This window comes from Miniopterus natalensis, chromosome 11 (assembly GCF_054644295.1).
Source record: "Miniopterus natalensis isolate mMinNat1 chromosome 11, mMinNat1.hap1, whole genome shotgun sequence".
Lineage (NCBI taxonomy): Eukaryota > Metazoa > Chordata > Mammalia > Chiroptera > Miniopteridae > Miniopterus > Miniopterus natalensis.
Genome location: NC_142091.1, coordinates 43192537 through 43213130, shown reverse-complemented (window position 1 = coordinate 43213130; position 20594 = coordinate 43192537). Strand labels below are relative to the sequence as shown.

The window sequence follows — 20594 nt, the reverse complement described above, 5'->3', positions numbered from 1 at the left end:
ATTGAGTGAACATCTAAAGCTCAGAGGTGGCCACACAGAGCTTTAACGGTCAGAATGCATCAGAGAAAAGTCTTCAGAGCTGAGTCTTCTAGACAGGGGAGGGGTTCATGGCAATGATTCCACGATAGAGCTGGGCTTTAAAGGCCCAGTCATGTACACACACGCATGCATCCCTTCACTTGGGCATGTTTGCACACATGCATGCATGTACATGCACATTAGCACACCTACTCACATAGGCATTCACATACTCACCCACAGACATACATGCCCACTTATAAGAGAGGGCACAGGACTCAGGGGCAACTGCATGCTGTCACAGTCAAACCAGTTACCTTTCTCTGCATGATCACTGTGGAGAGCTGCAGTCCGGGAGAGCTGGCTGTGCAGACGCTCAATTTCTGCATCCTTCAGGGCCACCTGCTCTTGCAGCTGGGCTACCTCAGCCTGGAAGAGAAGAGAGGACCCCTACCAGTTCAGAGGGGCTACTAAACCATAAAGAAGCGCCTCAAGTCAGAGTCCAGAGTCAATGGGTCCTAGGACGGGATAGGAAATTAGGAACAGAGAGGTGCCAGAGGTGAGCAACTAGAAGTGCTCACTGTCCTCTCCACAAGGTGGAGCTCTGACCAATAAACTCATTCTTTCTGACTATTTTGGCCCCGCCTGTCTCCGGCTGTCCACCTGATCTTCTCCAGCATCCTCCTACCTGACCAGGCTCTTTCCCTCCCCTGCCCTCTGTGGTCCAAACACCACTGAGGTTGGAGGAACTGGGATTGGTCCAGAAATGGATATCCTCTTTCTGGACATGGTCTCCCTTCTCCCAAGATTTTCATACAACAGCATGTATGTACACCATTGTTACAAGTACACGCATTTTTCCTTTTTCCACCCCATCCAGGAAATACAGGGGAAATCAGGTCACTACTGGCAGACAAAGAGTGAGTCGAGAGTTGCCTCCCTCAAACACTCTCCCACCCTTTGTGCACAGCCACTGAGCCTGCCCAACCTCCGGGCACCGGTGCACGCTCACACTAGCATTCAGGTGTGCTGAGCAGATATACTTTTGCAAATAAAGCAGGTAAGTACAGCCACACCAGTGCATAGACACATTCGCATATGTACACACATGGGCAGCTGCACTAGGTGGTTCTCACGTCTCTACTACATGTGACAGGTCAAACGTCACGCCTAACAGTAGGTGTGGTTATACCCATGCTTTCCCATACCCATTAGAAGATGAGAACTGTGCAGGGCCCACCCCAGGAGGCACCCTGGCTTTGCAGTCAAACAAACTTGGATTCTCTCGCTCCCTACTGGGTGACCTTGGGAAAGTGAGTTAATCCTTCTGAGTCTTAGCTTATCTATAAGATGGGGAAAATGGCATTTACCTCAGTGAATGTAAAGAGGATTAACTAAGATAATGGTTACAAACAACTTAGCTTAATGTGTGGTAGATAGTAAGTGCTCAATAAATGATATTATTGCTGCTCTCATCCTATTTCTTCCCTTACGGGTAACTAACTACAGTGGTCCCTCAGTTTTCGAATGTCACCCGTTGCGGAGGCCGTCCGAGCTCTGAAACGTTGGAAAACTGAGCGATCCACAGCTGGCAGCTGGGCCTCAGGATCTTGCCCTCAGCGGAAGCCGCGGGGCATGTTCCACTTCTGAGGCAGGTTCGAAAACTGAAGCATTTCCCTCTGGGTTTACGCCTTCGTAAACAGAAATGTTCGTCAACAGAGACGTTCGAAATCCAAGGCACCACTGTAGTTCTCTGAGCATCAAACCAGAAAGTAAGGGGTTGAGAACTGACCCCTGAGGTAGGCAAGGAAGCACACAGCGAAGACTCCTACCCTGGCTGCAGGCTCCCCGCGTGGGGCCCAGTCACGCCTGCCTTGTTCCTCAAGGTCAGGGAATGGCTGTCCCTTCCCGCAGAGGCTGGGGTTTATCTCTCAACAACTCCAAGTAGCCAAGTGAGCACTGGTCCTGTTGGTGGCTCCTCTGCCACACAGGCCTGTGAGAGCTTCAGGACACACGACTGAGTAGTCCCTCTGCGTGGACCTCTGTGCTAGCCACTTTTTTACATCAAACCTCCCTTTTGTCTCTACAGGAAACAATGGGAGGAAGCAATGTCCCTGCATGTCACTGGGGAGAACACAGGAATCGTGCAAGATTCAGTGGTCAAGTTACAGAGCCATTTAGTGGCCAGGCAAGGATGTCATCCCCTCCTGCTCCAAAGCCAGGGTCCCATGCACCACGGTTGGTCTGCTTCTAAGATAACAGGACAAATGAGAGCCACTCTTACACAACTTGGGCTCCCTGAGACTACCTCAAGGGTTTTTGAATAAACGTTCCCTAACACCTCCAAAATGACAGAGATGACCATGTAAGCAAGAAGAGGTGGCACAGAGTAGGGTTTGCTTACTCTCAAGTTTCCCACAGAGCACTGTCCTAAGCTCTGGTTTTAACCCAGAGGCCAGAGAGCCAAGTTCCCCTGTGCCACACCGCTTGCTGAGACTCATAGCCAAACAGCCGCTTTCCATGGCTCACTCAGGGCCAAGGTGTCTCTGGGCTTATGATGAATGGTGACAGTGGCTTCTGAAAAGCTGACCCTTGAGATCCTCAATCCAAATGCCTCTCATTTCTACAAGAGCCAGACTATTCTTGGAAAATATTCTCTAAGCCTTTTTTGTACCTCTCCATGCACTTTTCTCCCTTTCTTTGCAGACAGGGCAAGAGCTGGTCCCTGTTAGTAATCTGGACACCTGCTACTGTGGGCCCCACAGTGCACAGCAGTGTGGACCTTTTGAGGCAGACCCTAGGCAAGATGAAGTTTCTTCTCTCTTACGTCTGCCTCTGGGCGAGGTCATCTGTTTAAATCCTCACAGACCAAATGGCTGGTCCCAACCTCCCATGTGCCAATTTCCACACAATAGGCCAGAAATGACAGGGGCTCTGATATCCTTTGAGTGGTACCTGTCCCTACAGCTGGGAAGTCAACAATAGCCCAGAGGCTCCACTTGACCCTGAGGACAAAGTGTGCTACTGTCATAGCCACCAAGGCTAGAGTTGGTGGCAGGCAGACACGGGTGCTCTCATTCCCAGCAAGCGCGGGGCCTCATTAAACCCAGGACCACACCCCGCTGCTGCAGCTCTGGAAGAGAAATTACCTTTAGGGACTGAGAAGCTTTTCACAGAAAACTGAAGAACTTTCAAAACCAGTGAAGGCTTTTACTGCAGGGAATTAGGATGGTATAGGGAAGAGAGCACAAGTTTTGTAATGACAGATCCAGATCCGAACCAAACCTCAGCCACTCTGGCCTTAGGTTCCTTACCAGTAAAATGAGGATAATAAATCCATAGACCTCACCAGGTTATTTAATGGATCAGATGAGAAAAAGTGTGCAAAGGGCTTGGTACATTCTGGCACATAGGAGGTGCTCCATAGCTGGTATTTATTAAATAACTCTTGGTATCTCAAAGTCTACATGCCAAGGCAAAGGGCTTGGGTAATTTAAAAGGAAAACAGTTGTTTGATTTCAATAGGGAAGGTGGTATGCACAACTTCAAAAGTTTCACCAAGACAGGGCTCGCTGGAGTGGAGCACTGTGATGGAAGATTCTGAGCTGTTTGAGGAATTGGTGCTGCTACAGCCAGTGACCATGAAACATGGTGCACACAAGGGTACGCGATGAGATAAAAACAGAACAGGAGCTAAATGGATCTGGATTGCCTAGGGTTGGTGCTGACTAGCTGTGAGATCTTGGGAAAGTTAATTAACCACTCTGTGCCTCAGTGTTCTCATCTGTAAAATGGTTAAGCAATTTATTTTACATTCATGCAATATAATATATAGACTATTGACATCAATATTGTGTTCAGAGTTCTTTTAATAGTATGATATAATGTTGTATGTAAATTATGAACACCAGAAATTGAGAGAGAGAGAAAGAGAGAGAAAGAAAGAAATATCGATGTGAGAGAGAGACACATCGATTGGTTGCTTCCCACATGCGCCCCGACCGGGACCAGGGATCGAGCCTGCAACAGAGGTATGTGCCCTTGGCCGAAACTGAACCCGGTACCCTTCAGTTTACAGGCTGATACTCTAACCACTGAGCCAAATCGGCCAGGGCTTTGGTGTCCTTTGAAGAGCAAGCTCCCCAGTCCAATAGAAGTCTAATTTGATTTTTTAAAAAGATTCGAAGAATATATCATTTTTTTAAGGAACATATTCATTGCTGAAAATAAAGCATGCTGTTTTTAAAAACTGATTAGTAGGGGACTGGCTAAACTAAAATGATGGAGCCAGTATAACATCGGTGTTCATCTGCCTGAGGGCTCATCATTCACTCACTCACTAGCCCTTCTTGGCCTAATGTCAGCTGATGGTGCTACAGGACAGCAAGAGGAAGGAGGCTCAGTTACATCAGCAGCTCATAATCTAGAGGGATTTCCCCCGTGAGAAGAGTTCTCCCGGGTCGATTCTGTCTGCTGCACAATCTGGCCATGGCTGTGTGTGCACACAGTAGAGTCAGTTTGCATTTTTCCAGCACAGGGTCCTATAAGCCCAGAGTTTGCACACAGACGCCCCCCACCAGGGATCGGTGCCTCCCCATAAGCATGAGAACCCGCCTTTTACCTTAGTGGCCTTCAGCTTCCACTCATATTGATTCCGTTCATTTTCTAACTCTTCCACCTTGATTTTGAGGTGCCTGAGTTCTTGCAGTAACTCCTAGGGAGATGAGGGAGAAAGACAAAGGTCTGATGGTTACCAAGCAGGACTCTGTTCCCTGGATCTGCAACCCTGGTTAAGCTCGTGCACAGAGGATGCTGGGGCAGGAGCAATCACACCATGCTCCACACTGTGGCTTAAATCATTAACACAGTGCTGTTTCAGGAAAAGCCGCGGCCATTTAAAAACAAAGGCCAGAGAGTTCTTGACATAAGGAAGAGAAAACTTTCTGCTTATTTTTAGAACCTGTTCTGCCTGTCCCTCTCTGACACCACTAAGCACCTTTGTCCCAAAACAACATTCCTTTAAAGGACAATTGGCCCTGCTGACTGGTTCCTATCAAAAAAACTAGCATAAAAGTGATCACTTTCATAGACTTCCTGAACTCCAGACTCATCTAACAAACTTCCTCCTTAACCTTCTCCATGTGGATGGCGTGGATGGCATCTCATGGCCGTCTTGGTCCAAGTAGAACTCTTAACCCCCCCCCTTCGGCATCCCTGTCTCACTGAATGGCAGATCCATCCACCAAATCACCTGTATAAAATCATCCTTGGCATCTCCCCTCTCTGTCCTCCTACATACGTTATTCATCCCCAAGCCTTGTTAGCTCTATTTCCAAGGAAATAACGTGAATCATTCATTCTCTCCAACTCTACACCCCCGGTCTGGCTGCTAGTGTCGACAGCCTACACAGTCTCTTTATCACTTGCTCCTCTGTCATCTCGCCCTTCTTGAATCCACTGACCCCCAGGGGAACAAAGCCATTAAAACACAAATCTGATCCTGGCACAACCCTGCTCCTCAAAGTTCATAAACTTTAACCCATGACCCACACAGTCTGGCCTGACTCAGAGCGCTGCCTGACTCATGTTACCCTGTGTCCTGGTTATGCTCCAGCCTCACTGGAAACCTTTTAGCTCCTCTTTCTGTCTTGGGCCTTCACACATGCCCTTCCTTCTGCCTACAACTGTTGGCCAGCTTATTTCCTGCCCATCCTCCGGCCTTCCTGAGCAAAGCCATCCAACCTCCATCCTTCATCAGCACCCCCTAATCTCACGGCATCCTGTCTGTCTCCCACGTCATTTGCAATGAGCACCTTGCTGACCGGCTGTTTCGGGCCAGAACTTGCCCGTGCGGCCGGCTACTTTTCCACCATGACCGGTCAGCAAGGTGCTTAAAATTACTTAAATTAATGTAAGAGCAGACACGAGTTATCTCATGATCGGTCAGCAATATTTGGACTTGGAAACATGAGTATACTAGTGACTAGTCAGCAAGGTGTTTTAAACATTTACCGGTGTGATTGCTAATGGTTAGTTCTCTGACACTGAACTCCATGAGAAGTTTTGCTAACCTCTGGCACATAGTAGGTATGTATTATTTCTTGATGAATGAACATATGAAATTCAAGTCATCGTTTAATGGGCCTGGAGCTCTTTGCATTCTGAGACAATTCAGTAGAAAGTAGCATTGCTTACACTTGAATTTTGTAGGATAATTTATTAAGATTTTCCTGGAGCTGAAGTGAGCATTTGTCGATGCCCTTTTTAAAAAATGTCTTCCATGCTAAGTTATTGTATCCATGATCTGCAGCAATAGATTTCTAGGCCTGTTGTGACCTGTAGCCGATCCAGGATCATTTTCTGAGAACATTTCTGGCCCTGCCTAGGGGTTGCCAGGGCTGCTGATGTCAGAACCAGAAGTGTGCAGGCTATTGCCTGAGGGGCTGCCACTGTGGGGATACAGAGCATGGTGATCTCTGGGCTCCTGGAACCTCTTTGGCACATGCTTCTCCTTCTTAGCTATCGGTTGCCCACCATCGGCCATAAACACTGGAGCAAATTTTAACTTCCTTTAGAGGTCTTTTGGGGGTAACCACTCAACATGGGGGATGCCCCAGCAGCCTCTCAGGGCTTCCCTATCTAAATCTGTACTTACGTCTTGACTCTCATTTTTCCCAGTGTCCTTTGATGGAAGAGAAAATATTCCCCACTGAGCACCTCCCCTAATGCCTGAGTAGAGATTTTCAACATATTCCATAGCTGAGTGTGGACCATAGTGACTTCCTAGAGTGGAGGCAGACCCTCTGCAGTGCTCATGGCTACTGTGACCTTAACTTTCCCTTGGGCTCCAAGTCCTCTGATAGTGGACCTTGGGGGGGCAGGCGCATCTGCACAGCTGCCATCCCCAGGCCTCAACCTGGTCATATCAGGGTGAAGGTCCAAGTCAAGAATCTTAGTCAGAGATACCCCACAGGGCCCAGAGGTCGTGAAATCCCTCTAATGTGATTATGTGGGGAAATTTCTCTGGAAATTCAGCGAGTGATTTAATCAGCACAGCAAATAGAAACTTGTGTTCTCACTGGGGATAAACCTCTTTAAAAATAAACTTGAAACAATTATTTCATAATGATATTTTTTTTTCCTTAAAAATAATCACAGGAGATGAAATTTTATTTAATGTCCCTGCCCAGAAGCAGGAATCAGTGTCTGAGCAGTACCTGGGATGGGCAACCCTGAGGCTTCCTTTTGCACAAAGGCCCCAGGACTCATTCCCAGCCCTGAGGGAGTTGAGTACCACTATTTGTCCAAGGCTTGGCCTCACTGGCTCAGGCCCTGTTCAGTGAGGATGACAGAGCTCAGCTCACATCCTGAGGGAGTGTGAATCCCAAGCTCTGCCCAGAGGTAAAGATAGATCCCTGTTAAGCCACTGCACTCTGTTCCAGTTAGGAAAAACCCCCACCCCTCCACCAGCGAAACACCCCACACGCATGCTCTGATATACTTAAGTGTGGTTCCTACAGGTGACCCCTCCCAGCTGGCACAGTCCTGGCTGCAGGCCTGGGGCCCGGCCACACCGTCGCCGGCTGCCACTTCCTCTGGGTGGTCCCTACTGAGCAAGAGGCGCTCTTGAATCTGCCTGTGGATGTCCAGCTGCAACCTACACATCTGCTCCTGCAGCTCACTGATCACATTCAGAACTGACTGTGGGAAGGAAGAGAAAGGAGAAAAGGCACTCAGGGTCAGTCAGCTCCCAGACCAGAACTCCTCAAGGGGGCAGCACAGGAGGAAGGAAGGGCATAGAGGGTGGGCAGCCGGTGGCACCCAACGGGCACTGTCTGTGACCACCTGCTTTCTTCACAGGAACTAAAAGACACAGCATTTTTCCGGAGGCCTGCCCCATCCCCTGGCCTGCCTTGCAGTTTGAACAAACACCCAGCAGCTCCTTGTGCCACATGTGGGGGCCATCCCTGTATGTCAGCACCGGAGGCACAGAGTCCAGCATCAGCAGAGGCAGGGCACATACGGACACATCCCTCAATACACACACCCATGCTTCACACGCCATCCCCCACCCCCCTGCAAAATACGCCAAGCCCTGTGCGTAAGTGACACATGGAGCACACCATGGCCATGCAGAATAAGAGGCCCCCGACCCTGCACTCCCCTCACACTCTACACCCCACCTTACTCCTTCACTTCCCACTGCAAGCCCAACTCCTCTGAAGGGGCAAGAGCATTTTGGCCTTTTATGGCAACTTGGAAACCTAACTGCAGTCCTTGGAACTCTCACCTACTCGATTCTGAATCCTGCACCAGCTGCTCTCCCAGCTTTCCTTTATCTACTCCACAGACACTTAGTGTCACTCTGCCGAGACCAATGGCACTGACAGGTGAGTGGGGAGAGACACACAAAATAACCATCACACTACAGCCAAGAACATCACAGGGCTTTCAGTGAGTGACAGACCCTGCCTGGGTCCAGAGGAAGGGATGGGAGGAGTCTCAGTGCCATTCAGTAGCCACATTCTAGACCCTGTGCTGGGTGCAGAGAAAAGGAGTTGAGGAGTCATGGCCGGGGGTACAGATGATGGTAGCGATAAGGGACCCCGCGGTTGGGGAGGACTGCGAGCAGCCTATGGTCAGAGGTGGGGATTTAAGGAGGCAGTTGGCAACAGAGTAGAAGAGGGGGGTTGCGGGGGGGGGGGGGGCGCAACCAGTTAAACTGTTTGCCTGTCTCTGTCCACCTTTACTGATATTCTAAGCACGGGTGGGTGTGGAAAGGTCTGCCCACTGGGACCCTGGGAATACCCAGACATGCTAGAAGAGGGTGTCCATCCCCAATAGTGACAGTGTTGTCCAAAAAAAGAAAAGCTCCTACCCCGTGTCTTGTTCTAGGAATCCTTTTCAAATGTAGAAGGCAAACTGAGAGTCTGAGTGGCAGCTTGGGGCTGAAAGGGCCCTGGGCTAAGGCCCCTCTGCCGGTCTGCTTTCCTCTCTGGTGATGCCATTTGGAGAGAGAGCTTATGACACTGTCATAAGCAGCCCCTGGCCTCCCAGCCACAATCTCTTTGAGCAAGCTTGCCTGATTTAACCCACGGGCAGCCTGAGGTTGTCTTCCCCCAGGGTAATCTGTCTAACAAGGTATTTCCCGAAGGAGACCAGAGGATTGGGTTGAACACTCAAGGTGACGCTGGCAGGCCTGAGTAAGTGCCCAGACCCCAGACCTTTACCTAGCTCCACTGTTGCTAGTCCCTGATCCCTGATGGGACAGACTATATGGCTGGACTATACCTGCCCTCTGAGTTCTCACCTACAGTCCCAGAGCAGAGCCTGGGCCCTGACATGGCCTTTGCTCCATGTGCCTCTGAGCTCCGGACCCCTCGATGCCTTAGCTCAGAGCCTGACGAGGGTGGAGGACTCCTGCCTGACTGGCTCAGCCTCTAGGAGTCACAGTCTAGCTCTGTGTCTGCTGACCATGGATTGGGCCGTCACTGGGAGGAACTAAGCAGGAAAAAGACCATCTACATTGCTTATTTTTGCTTTTTCTTCTGAGAAGTCAGTCTTGTGGAGCTTTCATCCTTTAGCTGGTAGGTCCCTAGGACTTCCTGAGGACCAAGAAGCTGGAGGAGGAATCAGAGGGAGGAGAGGAGCCGGAGTCAGCAGCCCCAGGCGGAGGACTTGCCTGAGCCCAAGGGGAAAGCAAGTTGGGGGTTCGGGTTGGTTTCCAGATGAAAAATATGACATTAAGGGAGATCCTCCCCAGTGGCCTTGGTGGCAAGTTCTTTGCACCTATCGGAGGCATCAGTGGAATAGAGTCCATTCTTTCCTTGACCTTGCTGAGAACATGACTTTTAACCAAGAGTCTCTGTTGTCCTCAGCTTTGTCCTCTTGTTTGGGGTTTGCCCTTCCTGGTGCTGTTCATGCAGGTGCCCTTTTGTTTGTCCTTCTATCTTTTGTACAAGCCCCTTTGAAAATGAGTTTCTCTCAAGGTACCTCTAAGCTTTTCCTTTCTGTTGGCATTATTTGTGAGACTGTGCAATTAGAACTATATTATTTTAAAGTAGTTCAATGCTCCTGAGTCATCTGTTTTGTTTCTGAACTTTCAGAGCTGTGATTGACAACTCCCATGTCTGCCTAGGCGCAGTTTTCCCCTCCCTCACTGTCATGAACTCTCAAATGACAACGACCACACTCTCTCAAGCCTGTTCTTCATAAACTGGTTTCTCCCTTTGCTTCATCAGTAGAGTGGCGGTTTTCCCAGCTTCTTCCTCTGCTGTCTGGGTAGAAGCTATAAAAGGGGGGAGAGGAGACCAAGAGCCAATTCAAATGTGTAAGTGTTCAACTGGAGGGGATTTTTAGGAGCTATCCAGACTGCTGCTCCCTTCCATCCCTGCCCACGCCTGCCTGTCGGTCTGGGATCTGTAGCAGGAGTGCATTCCCTCCTGCGCTCAGTGTCACCACGTGGGGTGCCCCAGCACCGCAGGGAGCCTCTCCTTTAACTCCCCCATCCGTGTGGCATTGCTGTTTTCCAGCGTGTCTATCCTCAGGCTTGGCCCTTTTATAAAACTTACTTTTATAACTCCTTATCTACAGGGCTAGCCCGTCCCCTCTCTTCACAGATTTGTTTCTTCCACTCTCAGGCCCCACATCACGAGGTGCAGGTGACATTTATGAGGTTCTAATTGCTGTCCTGTGTTGGAATCTCTGCTCGCTTACTCCTGCTTTGCCAACCATCAAAGTTCTTTTTTTATGATTCTTTTCTATGTGAAATGACTGGGCACCTCTCACAGAGTCTTTCCCACCCCATCCTTCCTGTTAAACTTGTTCACAATTTAACATTTCCCCCCTCTACCTTCATGCTCAGTTTACCACTGTCCCAGCATTCTTCCACATCACAGCTAAAAATACAACCTCTAGCCTGGCTGGGCATGGCTCAGCGGCTGAGCATCGACCTAGGATCCAGGAGATTGGGGTTCAATTCCCGGTCAGGGCACATGCCTGGGTTGCGGGCTAGGCAGCCGGTCAATGACTCTCTCATCATTGATGTTTCTATCTCTCTCTCTCCCCCTCCTTTCCTCTCTCTGAAATCAATAAAGATATATTTTTTTTATAAAAAAAATACAACCTTTATAGTCTACCAAGTGATTTGGAAATTATCTGTCAAAATTTCAAGTGCATGCACCCTCAATAGCCTCACACATGTCCATTATTTATAATAGCAAATACTTAGCAACAACTTAAAAGTCCATCAAAAGAGAACTAGGCAAATAAATTAGGGCCCCAGCCGGTGTGGCTCAGTTGGTCGAGCACTGTCCCGTGTACCGAGGGGTTGCCAGTTTGATTCCCAGTCAGGGCATATGCCCAGGTTGCAGGTTTGATCCCCGGTTGGGGTGTGTATCGGAGGCAGCTGATCTATGTTTCTCTCTCTCTCACTCCCTTTCTCTACCTCTCTTTCTAAATTCAATTAAAAAACATATTTAAATAAATTAGGGCATAGGCAGATAGTGAAATAATATGCAGACATAAATATGAATGAGGACTTTTTTTAATGAGGGGGAAATGTATTATTGTGTGTGTGTATATTTATAGATAGGTATAGATAGGTAGCCAAATAAATTTGCTTGTCCATGCATAAAATAACTCTGGAGAGTTAAAAAACAAACTGATAACAATGATTCCTGACTGCTGGCTGGGGAACAGGCATGGAAGAGAATTTTTGCTATATACACCATTTTGAACTTTTGATTTTTGAATTGTTGGAGAATGTTTTCTATGTTAACAAAAATAAGTAAATAAAACAAAATAGGATAAGCACAAGAATAAAACTCCCCTAACCAGGATAGCTCTTTGAGAAAACACGATCTTCCCCTCCCTTGCTCTGGACTCCAAGTCCTTCATTATGGTTGTCCAGTTCAGAAACCAGAATCCCTCCCTTCCCAGGGCCTAACCATAGGGAGAGAGAAGGGGTGACTCTACCACCTGGGCTGTAAGACATTCTGTTTTCTGCCTAAAATTCCTTCTGGTTTCCTTGTACACATCCCTGATTAACTGGGCTGACTTCACATCCCAGCACATGCCAGATCCCTGCTCTCTCTCTACAGGCCGCCCTGGTATTCCTGGCAAAACCCTTTGGATCCCACTGAGGGACCCCGCAGCAGGCATGCCTGCACCCCATGCTCAGGAAAGCCAGCCTTCCTTCTCAAGGAAAGGTCCCTCTGAAGGTATGGCTTTGATGTGCTGAACCACTCAGGGTTTTCCTTTGCCTCTGGATCTCTTTCTCTCATGGTCTGTCCTCCTAATTCTGATATTTACTTTCCATGTCAGTCACCCTTCTGCAGTCCTGCTTTTCAGGAGTAGACCTAATTGATCCAAACTTAGGTTCCCTGAAATGACACAGAACCATCCTGAAAGGCTGATAAGAAAAAAGTAAAGTAAATACAGGAAAGTGTGACCACCCCCATCTCGTTTAGCCTGACTGGCTCCTGAGCAAGGCTGGCCACCAAGGACTCTCCATCGGACCAGAAGCCTGCCCCTCACTGTCCTCAGACAACCATCCGCAGTCACTTCCCCACCTCCAGGCAGTGGGACACAGGCTTGGGGTGGAAGAACAGTCCGCAATGCTCTTGTTAACAGCATTCCCACCCCGCCTTTTTTCATTGAAACATAAAATGGAATTTGAAGATAAAGCCTGAGCTACATGGAGGAATATTACAGATCTGGCTACCTGAAGGAAAAAAGAAAGGAAGGAAGGGGAAAGGGAAGGGGAAGGGGAAAGGGAAGGGGAAGGGGAAGGGGAAGGGGAAGGGGAAGGGGGGAAGGGGGGAAGGGGGAAGGGGGAAGGGGGGAAGGGGGAAGGGGGAAGGGGGGAAGGGGGGAAGGGGGGAAGGGGGAAGGGAGGAAGGGAGGAAGGAAGGAAGGAGGGAGGGAGGGAGGGAGGGAGGAAGGGAGGGAGGAAGGAAGGAAGGAAGGAAGGAAGGAAGAAAGAAAGAAAGAAAGAAAGAAAGAAAGAAAGAAAGAAAGAAAGAAAGAAAGAAAGAAAGAAAGAAAGAAAGAAAAAAAGTTCCTGCCTTTTCCAAACCACAAGCAATCGGGCCTTAGGCTAAACACTGGGAAAAACAGCAGTGTGCAGAATGGAAAGCACATTCCTTTTACTCATGAAACTACAACCTCTGGTAACCTTAGCTAGCTGATGTCTCAGTCAAAATAAACATCCCCACGCACAAGACAACTGCAGTATGAGCAGCACTCTCCGGAGGTTCAAGCCTCAGGACAGTTAGAGACGGTATGGAGGTCCTGGGCAGGGCAGCAACGAGTGTGTTCCGCTGCAAGAGTGGAAAACGTGATCCGGGTCATGCGGCTGTTCACTGATGATCACGGGTTTGAACAGCCTGCAGCATTCCTCCAGGTGGAAGCCTGATGTTGGTACTAGCGGCTGGGAAGGGCTGCTATCTGATAGGACGGAGGCCAGCAGCTCAGGGTCCGTGCTGCCTCAGAAATGAATAGCCGAACGGAAAAGAACAACAAAACCCTCAGACTGAAAAACAGCCCTCCCGAAACGAATGAAAGCAAGCGGTACACTGACTGCCTTAGCTGTGCGTGGCCTGGAAGTGAGAGTTCTCCTTCCTTCCGGTCTTCCCTGGCCTGCTGCTAACTCCTTGTGCTTCCATAGGCGGACCGAGGCTCTCGCGTGCCCACACACGCCCACGCGTGGGTGCTGCTCCCTGCAGCGGCTGGTTCCCAACCAGGCGTGTGGCCCAAACTGACCCAATAAGACAAAGTCCTAGGGCTTCTGCTGGAACCTCTGAGGAAGAGAATGTCTGTCTGCCAGGCTCCTAGGACCAGAGTGTTGATGGCCCTCTCTGTTACCACGTGGGGACAGCCTTCCTGAGAATGAGGCCAGAACAGAGTCAAGTAACACACGAAGACTGGTTTCTCACGACACTGTGAGGTCACCTGATCTAGTGCTGTTGGAGTTTTAAACTCTGGACTCTTCAAGTTGTGTGACCTAATAACCCTTTTGCCTTTAAAAAAAAGTTTTTTATGTTTCCTGGTCAGTGGTTGAGCATCGACCTAGGATCCAGGAGATCATGGTTTGATTCCCGGTCAGGGCACATGCCCAGGTTGCGGGCTTGATCCCCAGTCGGGGACCTACAGGAGGCAGCCGATCAATGACAACTCTCTCATCATTGAAGTTTCAACTCTCTCTCTCCCTCTCCCTTCCTCTCTCTGAAATAAAGATATATATATATGTGTGTGTGTGTTTTTATGTGGTTTCCAGTTGAGTCTCTGACACTTGAAGCCTTCTCACAGAATCTATTGAATTCTTCCCCCAAAGCCCTAATGTATGTCCACACGTAATCATACATCTTGAAACACTGGTAAAATTAACTCTGAACTGGCAGAAAATTTAATTTTTTCTCTGTGAATATTTAAGAAGCAGAGTCTATTCAACTAACAATTCACACGGATAAACTTTCAGCCTTTGTGACCTTTGCCATATATAATAATGTATTTAAGTCTACATTTCCAGTTCCAGCAGGCTTAACACCACAATCAGTAAATGATCGATAAAACCTGGCTGTTCCTACATATCCAGCACTATGCCAAGGACTCTACATACATTATCTCACTCTTTACTCAGAACCACCCAGGAAATAGGAAGTATGTATTACCACCTCCATTTTACAGAAGAAACAGAGGTCTGGGAGGTTAAATTACTTGCCTAAGATCAGGAAGCTACTGAGCAGCTAAGCTTGGGTTACAGCCAGGAGACCTGATTCGGGAGCCTGCACTCTTGATCACTAGCAGATATTGTCCTTAGCTTAATGGAGAGAACTTCTTTTTGGCAACTATGCTTCTTACTAATGAGCATGTTCTCAAAAGCGATGCAAGGAATATGTTGGAAACATGACAGGTTTCTGTGCACAATGACGGTGGCACTTAATAGAAAGAAACAATATCCACCTTTAGATTTTGGAGATGCCTAGATGGAGAAAGGGGGTGAGAGCTACCTACAGAACGCCAGATACTATAATGGGGACTCAGCTTTCGTGATTTTATATAGACTTCACATAGTTATCTATTTTATAGGTAAAGAAACTGAAGTCCAGAGAGATTAAGTAGGTAACTTGTTGATGTTCATAAGGCTATTAAGCAGTTAGGCCAGTAACTGAGCCAAGGTGTTTCTAAACCTAAAACCCATCTCCCTTCCACAGCTCATGTTGCCAGGTGAGAATATGGAGACTTGTAGGTAGAGGCACACAGGAGATGGTCATCTAATGTTAAAACAGGCTGTTCTCTCTCAAATAAAGTAGCTCTGAGCCTAAAATTCTCTAAATGTGTATCCAAAAAAGGAATCTAGCATGTTCTAGCCAATGGCATATGGAGCCCGGAAAACAAAACAAAACAACACAGGAAAACATTCTCTAAGAGAAGGCCTGTGCATGGGTTCACCCACATGACCCATCAGGAGGAAAGAAACATATAATCTAAGGGTGCCATCCGGGTTAGTGAAATGTCCATCAGATTCCTTGGATACCGGGACTGTGGCGTGTTAGGCAGCTGACTTCGTCCCAGCACGTGCCATTTCCTTGGCTTTCACAGAAGACATCCTGTGTCCCTGCACATCTTGTCTGATCCTCCCCCACTACTGCATCCCTTTCCATCCCTGTCAGCAGCTTGAGAGGGGACAAAGCCTTAGAGCCAAAACTGGGTGGTTTGGGCGTTGCTGAAATTTGCAGCCACAGCAAAACTTGATAACTTGGTATTAACAGATCATTGTGTCTCTAGTGCATAGCTGGTTTTGTGCCCCGCGGCTACCAGGCTTGGGATTGACCAGTTGCTCTGGGTCCACATTAGGACGGCTTCCCCCAGTCTGAGCTCAGGACAGTACGGGCCCCCGGGGATTTAGTGTATCACACTCACCTCTGCTTTTCTCTGCTTTTCCTCCTGCTCTCTCTGCTCCTTCTCCATGCCAACCAGCTTGAGCTTCAGGTCAGACACTTCAGTCATCAGATCGAGCTTTTGAGTCTCAAGAGATGTGCGACTTAGCAGCTCCTGCAAGAAAAAAAGATCCCCAAATCATAAACCTCCACAGCAACAAAGACAACACTACTCCACAAGCACATTAGGCAATCTCTCGGTTGTGTACTGGACAACACAGAGTCGAGGCTGCTGCCTATAAGCCACAGGGCTATTAGGGACGGGCTGGGGTGATGAGCAGTCATTTGGGGATAGCACAGCCCCTGCCACTACCCACTGTGCTGTAAAAGACATAAGCTGCTTTTTTTCCCCTCAAAAAAAATACCACGTTTGCCCATAGAAAACATTACTCATTATTTCCAAGTAGAAAACAATGAATATACTAAATTTCTTCATCTCTACTTTAAAGCAAAGCAGCAGGTCCTTCTCCACTAAAACAAACAGATCTTACCATATATTACGGTAATATATTTTTCAAAACCAAAATCTCCCTATCACCCCCTGAGCTAAATCAATCTTTAGCGCACCTCATTGTAAGACCTCACGGCAAAGAACCTAGAATGGAGCTAGAGCATAAAGCAGGTGTTCAGTTAGTATTTACTGGATGATTTTATTAGAATCTGATTATGAGATGATCTTTCCTGGGCTGTACCAAAATTACAATTTGGCCCCCATGGTATGTAAGTAAGAAGACTTCTTTCCTTATTGTGAGGACTCCCAGTGGGAGGTTATTACTAGTTCTGCCATCAGTAGAACAGTAGTAGACAACTTGCCATTAATACACACACTTAATAAGCATAAATAAGGCAAAAAACAAAGGTGATAGGCAAAACACCTGCTCAGCACTACTAGGAATTGTGAAGAACCTCAAAAAACAGGAGCATTTCCCAAAACCCAGTAGAAATATATTTCTCTATTGGCAAAAGCAACGTTCCAGGTGGTCCCAAATCCTAGCATATGGTAGACACTGAATACCCAGGTCCTAGCAAGGAGAATATGATATGGCAAGTAGGAGGGCAGCAGGCAAAATGAGCGACGGGAGACGCGCTGTCTGGCCGTGGTCTGAGCAGTCTGTAACACCTTGCACAGCCCAACCCTAGAGCAAGAATGGTGATCCCAACACCATTCTGACCCAGCTGCTGTGATTTCACATACTCTGAGCTGTCCTCAGATCCTAAGCCAAACGACACAGGGCAGATTTGAACCTGAATACATGATTCCCTAGGCTAAAAGCCCTCAGGACCTCAGAAAGCCAGGCTGCAAACTGTCCATCTGCTCATCTGAGGGGAAGAGTATTTTAGGAGTCAAATGGGCAAAATAAGCTCACTGAGCCCTGGGCCAAGAAGCCTGCTCTGCCTGGACCAGCCAGACTTACAGCTGGCTTCCAGGGCAGAGGTGGCAGCACAGGCATGCGAGAACTTGGGCTACCTGATTGTGCAGAGGCAGCCAGGTAAGTATAGCCAGTGAAATTGGGGGGGGGGGGGCCTGGATTCTCTGAGTGTCTCCTCTGTGCCAGACACTGCTGGGTACTTTACATACATCCTCTCCATAAACCCTCCTAGGGATTTGGCAGCAAATATTATTATCCCAATTTTACAGATGAGGAAACAGGCCCAGAGATTGACCTGTCTTGGCCAAGGACACACGACAATCAACAACAGAGTTAGTTTTCAAACCAAGGTCGGCTGACTCCAAACTTATTTCTGTCTAATGTACCACACTGTTTCCCAAACAGAGGAAGAAGTCCAAGAATTTTAAGGGAAATTAGAAAAAAACCACATGCCGAAATAGGGCAATCAACAAATATTCACTGAGCCCCACTCAAACTGACCAGATTTTGTTGAGTACATACTACTTGCTAGGGCCTGGCGTTAAGGGCGTGCAGAACTCTGGATGAAGACGATGGCATCTCTGGGTCAAGCACCTTAAGATGTAACCCTCCCCCACACCAGCTACTCGCGCCTCATGCCTCCTTCCTCTTGCCTACCTCCTCTCTGCCTCTATCACCTCATAATTTTAGGTTTATCCCCCTATCCTTTCATCAACCTGCTTATTCCAAAAATTATTTGAGGCAGTTTGCACAAAAGACAATCCAAGTTAAAAAAATAAATCATAAAAACTAAAGCTAGTAGGAAAAGAAGTTGAAGCCAGGGTTGTCGTTGGTATTAAAGTCCTATGTTATAGCTCTATACACAGCTAGAGATGGACTACAGTGTGCATGTGAGCTCCCAACCACCAACACCAAGGTAGGAAGGAGCAAGTCTACAGACCAAGGCCCATGAGATAGTAACATTGCTCTGGAACGCTGAGAATAGAAAATATTTTCCATGTGACTTCAATCACTTATTCAAAAACATGTTTTTAAATATCTACCAGATGCCAAGGCCTAGGGATATGACTGTTAAAAACACAGTCCCTGTTGACTGCTTGAATATCTTAAGATGACATTCATGCAGTTTGTCTACTAACCAGCATTCAAGCTATTGCCTGGGTGGGATTAAAAAAACACCTCAGAATGTATCCCTCTTGAAAGCTAAGATCTACTTTGATCATTGCCAAAACCCCTCTAGCTATTTTTACTGCCAGGCTGTAACTGGTCACACCAGTGTTCCAGCTGAAGAGGGGAATGTTCTAATTGGTCTCTAACTAAAGTTCCAATAGCCATTCCAATTGGTCATGCCAGCACTCCAATTGGTCACACCGACACTCCAAGTGGGCGTTCCAGTTGGACACACCCAAGTTTTCATTAGAAACCTGGGGCTGCTTAACATCATATACTCCATTGATAACAAAACTTTATTTACTCTCTTCCAGCTTATATCTGTTACCATGACCTCTACTTTTCATTATCATCACCCTTTGTCTTTGTCATTAATAAATATTGTCCCACACCCTGAACTCAAAGTCAGCCTCCAACAGTCTTATCCTAGTGCAGCTCTGCTTCCCCATCCCCAGGCTGGGCATGGCCTCCAGCCACTAGTAACTGCTACCATGTGTCTTCATAGGATTCAACTACCCTACATTCTCAACTTCTCCTTTATTAGCTAATCCTGACTTTCACACCATGACACATCCTCCCTAGTCATCTCAGGTGAAGGCCATTCTGCTCCAACAACCCAACGTCCAGAACACCTCTCTCCCTGTTTCAAGACCACTTCCAGACCACTATTTGTCCCAATTGACTGTCTACGTCTGCCCGCCCTCCTCTTCTAAGGCAGTGCATTCAGGAATAGCACATCTTCCCCAAGTATCTAGAACCCAATTTAGTTGCCCATTTTCTTTGAGGCTTTTGCCTTTGGATCAACAGTTTCTCTGCTGACTTTGGGCACATTCTGTCTCCTCAGTAGCTTCAACATCCTTGTTTGCCTTCCTTTCAATATCCATTCTGGCTGCACATTTCTTGACTTCAACACCCACAGGCTCTGCTTCCACTTTGTTTCATCTTCTTAGCAGCACAGTCACAGCCTGGCCCTCATCTTTGTCCAGCATGTGTTTGCTCTGCTTCTAAAATCCTCAACTTGGAAATTCTCCCTTCAGGCCACAATCCTCTGACCTTTCAGCTGTCCCATTTACTCACCCGCATAATCTTTAATTTCTTCCTAGGTGCCACTAGTTACTTAATAACTCTCTATTTTCCTAGGTTATCAACTTCCTTTAAGCAATATTTGCCTCCTTACCCTCTCTACACCTTTGAGGTTAGTCATTTCTATTGTACCCTATCAGCAGGAGAAAAATTCCTCATCCAGCTCATCCCTGAAGCCCCTAGACCTGAGGAGCATTTGAATTACCAGAGTCCAGGCCATGTCAAACCTCAAAGTCCTTTGTCCATGTTTCCACTCTTAATCGCCTGAGAAATGCTGGTAAAAGTCATTTAGTGATGCCAATTGGTTTCCATACAAATGTACGCTATGTAATTATAGCTGATCTTCCAATACTGCCTGGCAAAACTTCTATTAATCCTGGCTGGTTCCTTTCAGAGATCATTCCAAATCTTTTCCATTCTCCTCCATCCCTAAGCCCCACCCTATCCCCCTCTTCTCCTCAAATAACCTCTCCTCATATTTACTGAAAAGATTTTTTAAAATTATCTGATCATTCATTGAACTTATATCCTCTCTATTTCAGTCTTCCAGAACCGTCTCTCATTCATAGATCTGACATCCATGTCTTAGAGAAAGCCAGGCCACACTTCCTTTTCAAGGTTGGTCTGAAAGAACTGCAGAGTCAGTTCCTCAGTCAGGCTCTTTCACCTTTGAGAACTGTTCCCTAGCCCAGGAAGTTTCCAGGGTGCACATAAACAGCATATGTTAAAAAGTACAGTGATTGCAGAGTTTGCTCCTGAACTGCCCATCGGACCCACCTTCCTGTTGCTGACCACTTCTCAGTCTCTAGACTCCACGCCATCCTCACACAGCTCGATGCAACTTCAGCTTACTTCCCTGGTTAATCAGTAGCATTTGGCTTTGTTCTCTGAGTTCTGGTCCCGTTTCTCCCTCTAGCTGGTAACTCAGAATGACGCCTACTCACACTCACGTGGTCCTAGGCTTTCCTTCACCTCTGTGCAGCCTTTGAGAAAGTTCCCAGCAAGTTGGTGC

At 47.6% G+C, this 20594-nt stretch overlaps 1 protein-coding gene across 3 annotated transcripts in view; it reads right to left on the bottom strand.

The window, feature by feature from the left end:
- The window catches only part of PPFIBP2 (PPFIB scaffold protein 2), a 112699-nt gene that overhangs the window by 22981 nt on the left and 69124 nt on the right, over window positions 1-20594 (bottom strand). For all 3 annotated transcript variants that reach the window (XM_016213961.2, XM_016213962.2, XM_016213963.2), the window contains 3 exons: window positions 15943-16074; window positions 4640-4732; window positions 336-447 (listed from right to left, as the gene is read on the bottom strand). In XM_016213961.2, the coding sequence (XP_016069447.2) occupies window positions 336-447; window positions 4640-4732; window positions 15943-16074 (337 nt within the window). The remainder of the gene's footprint in view (window positions 1-335; window positions 448-4639; window positions 4733-15942; window positions 16075-20594) is intronic.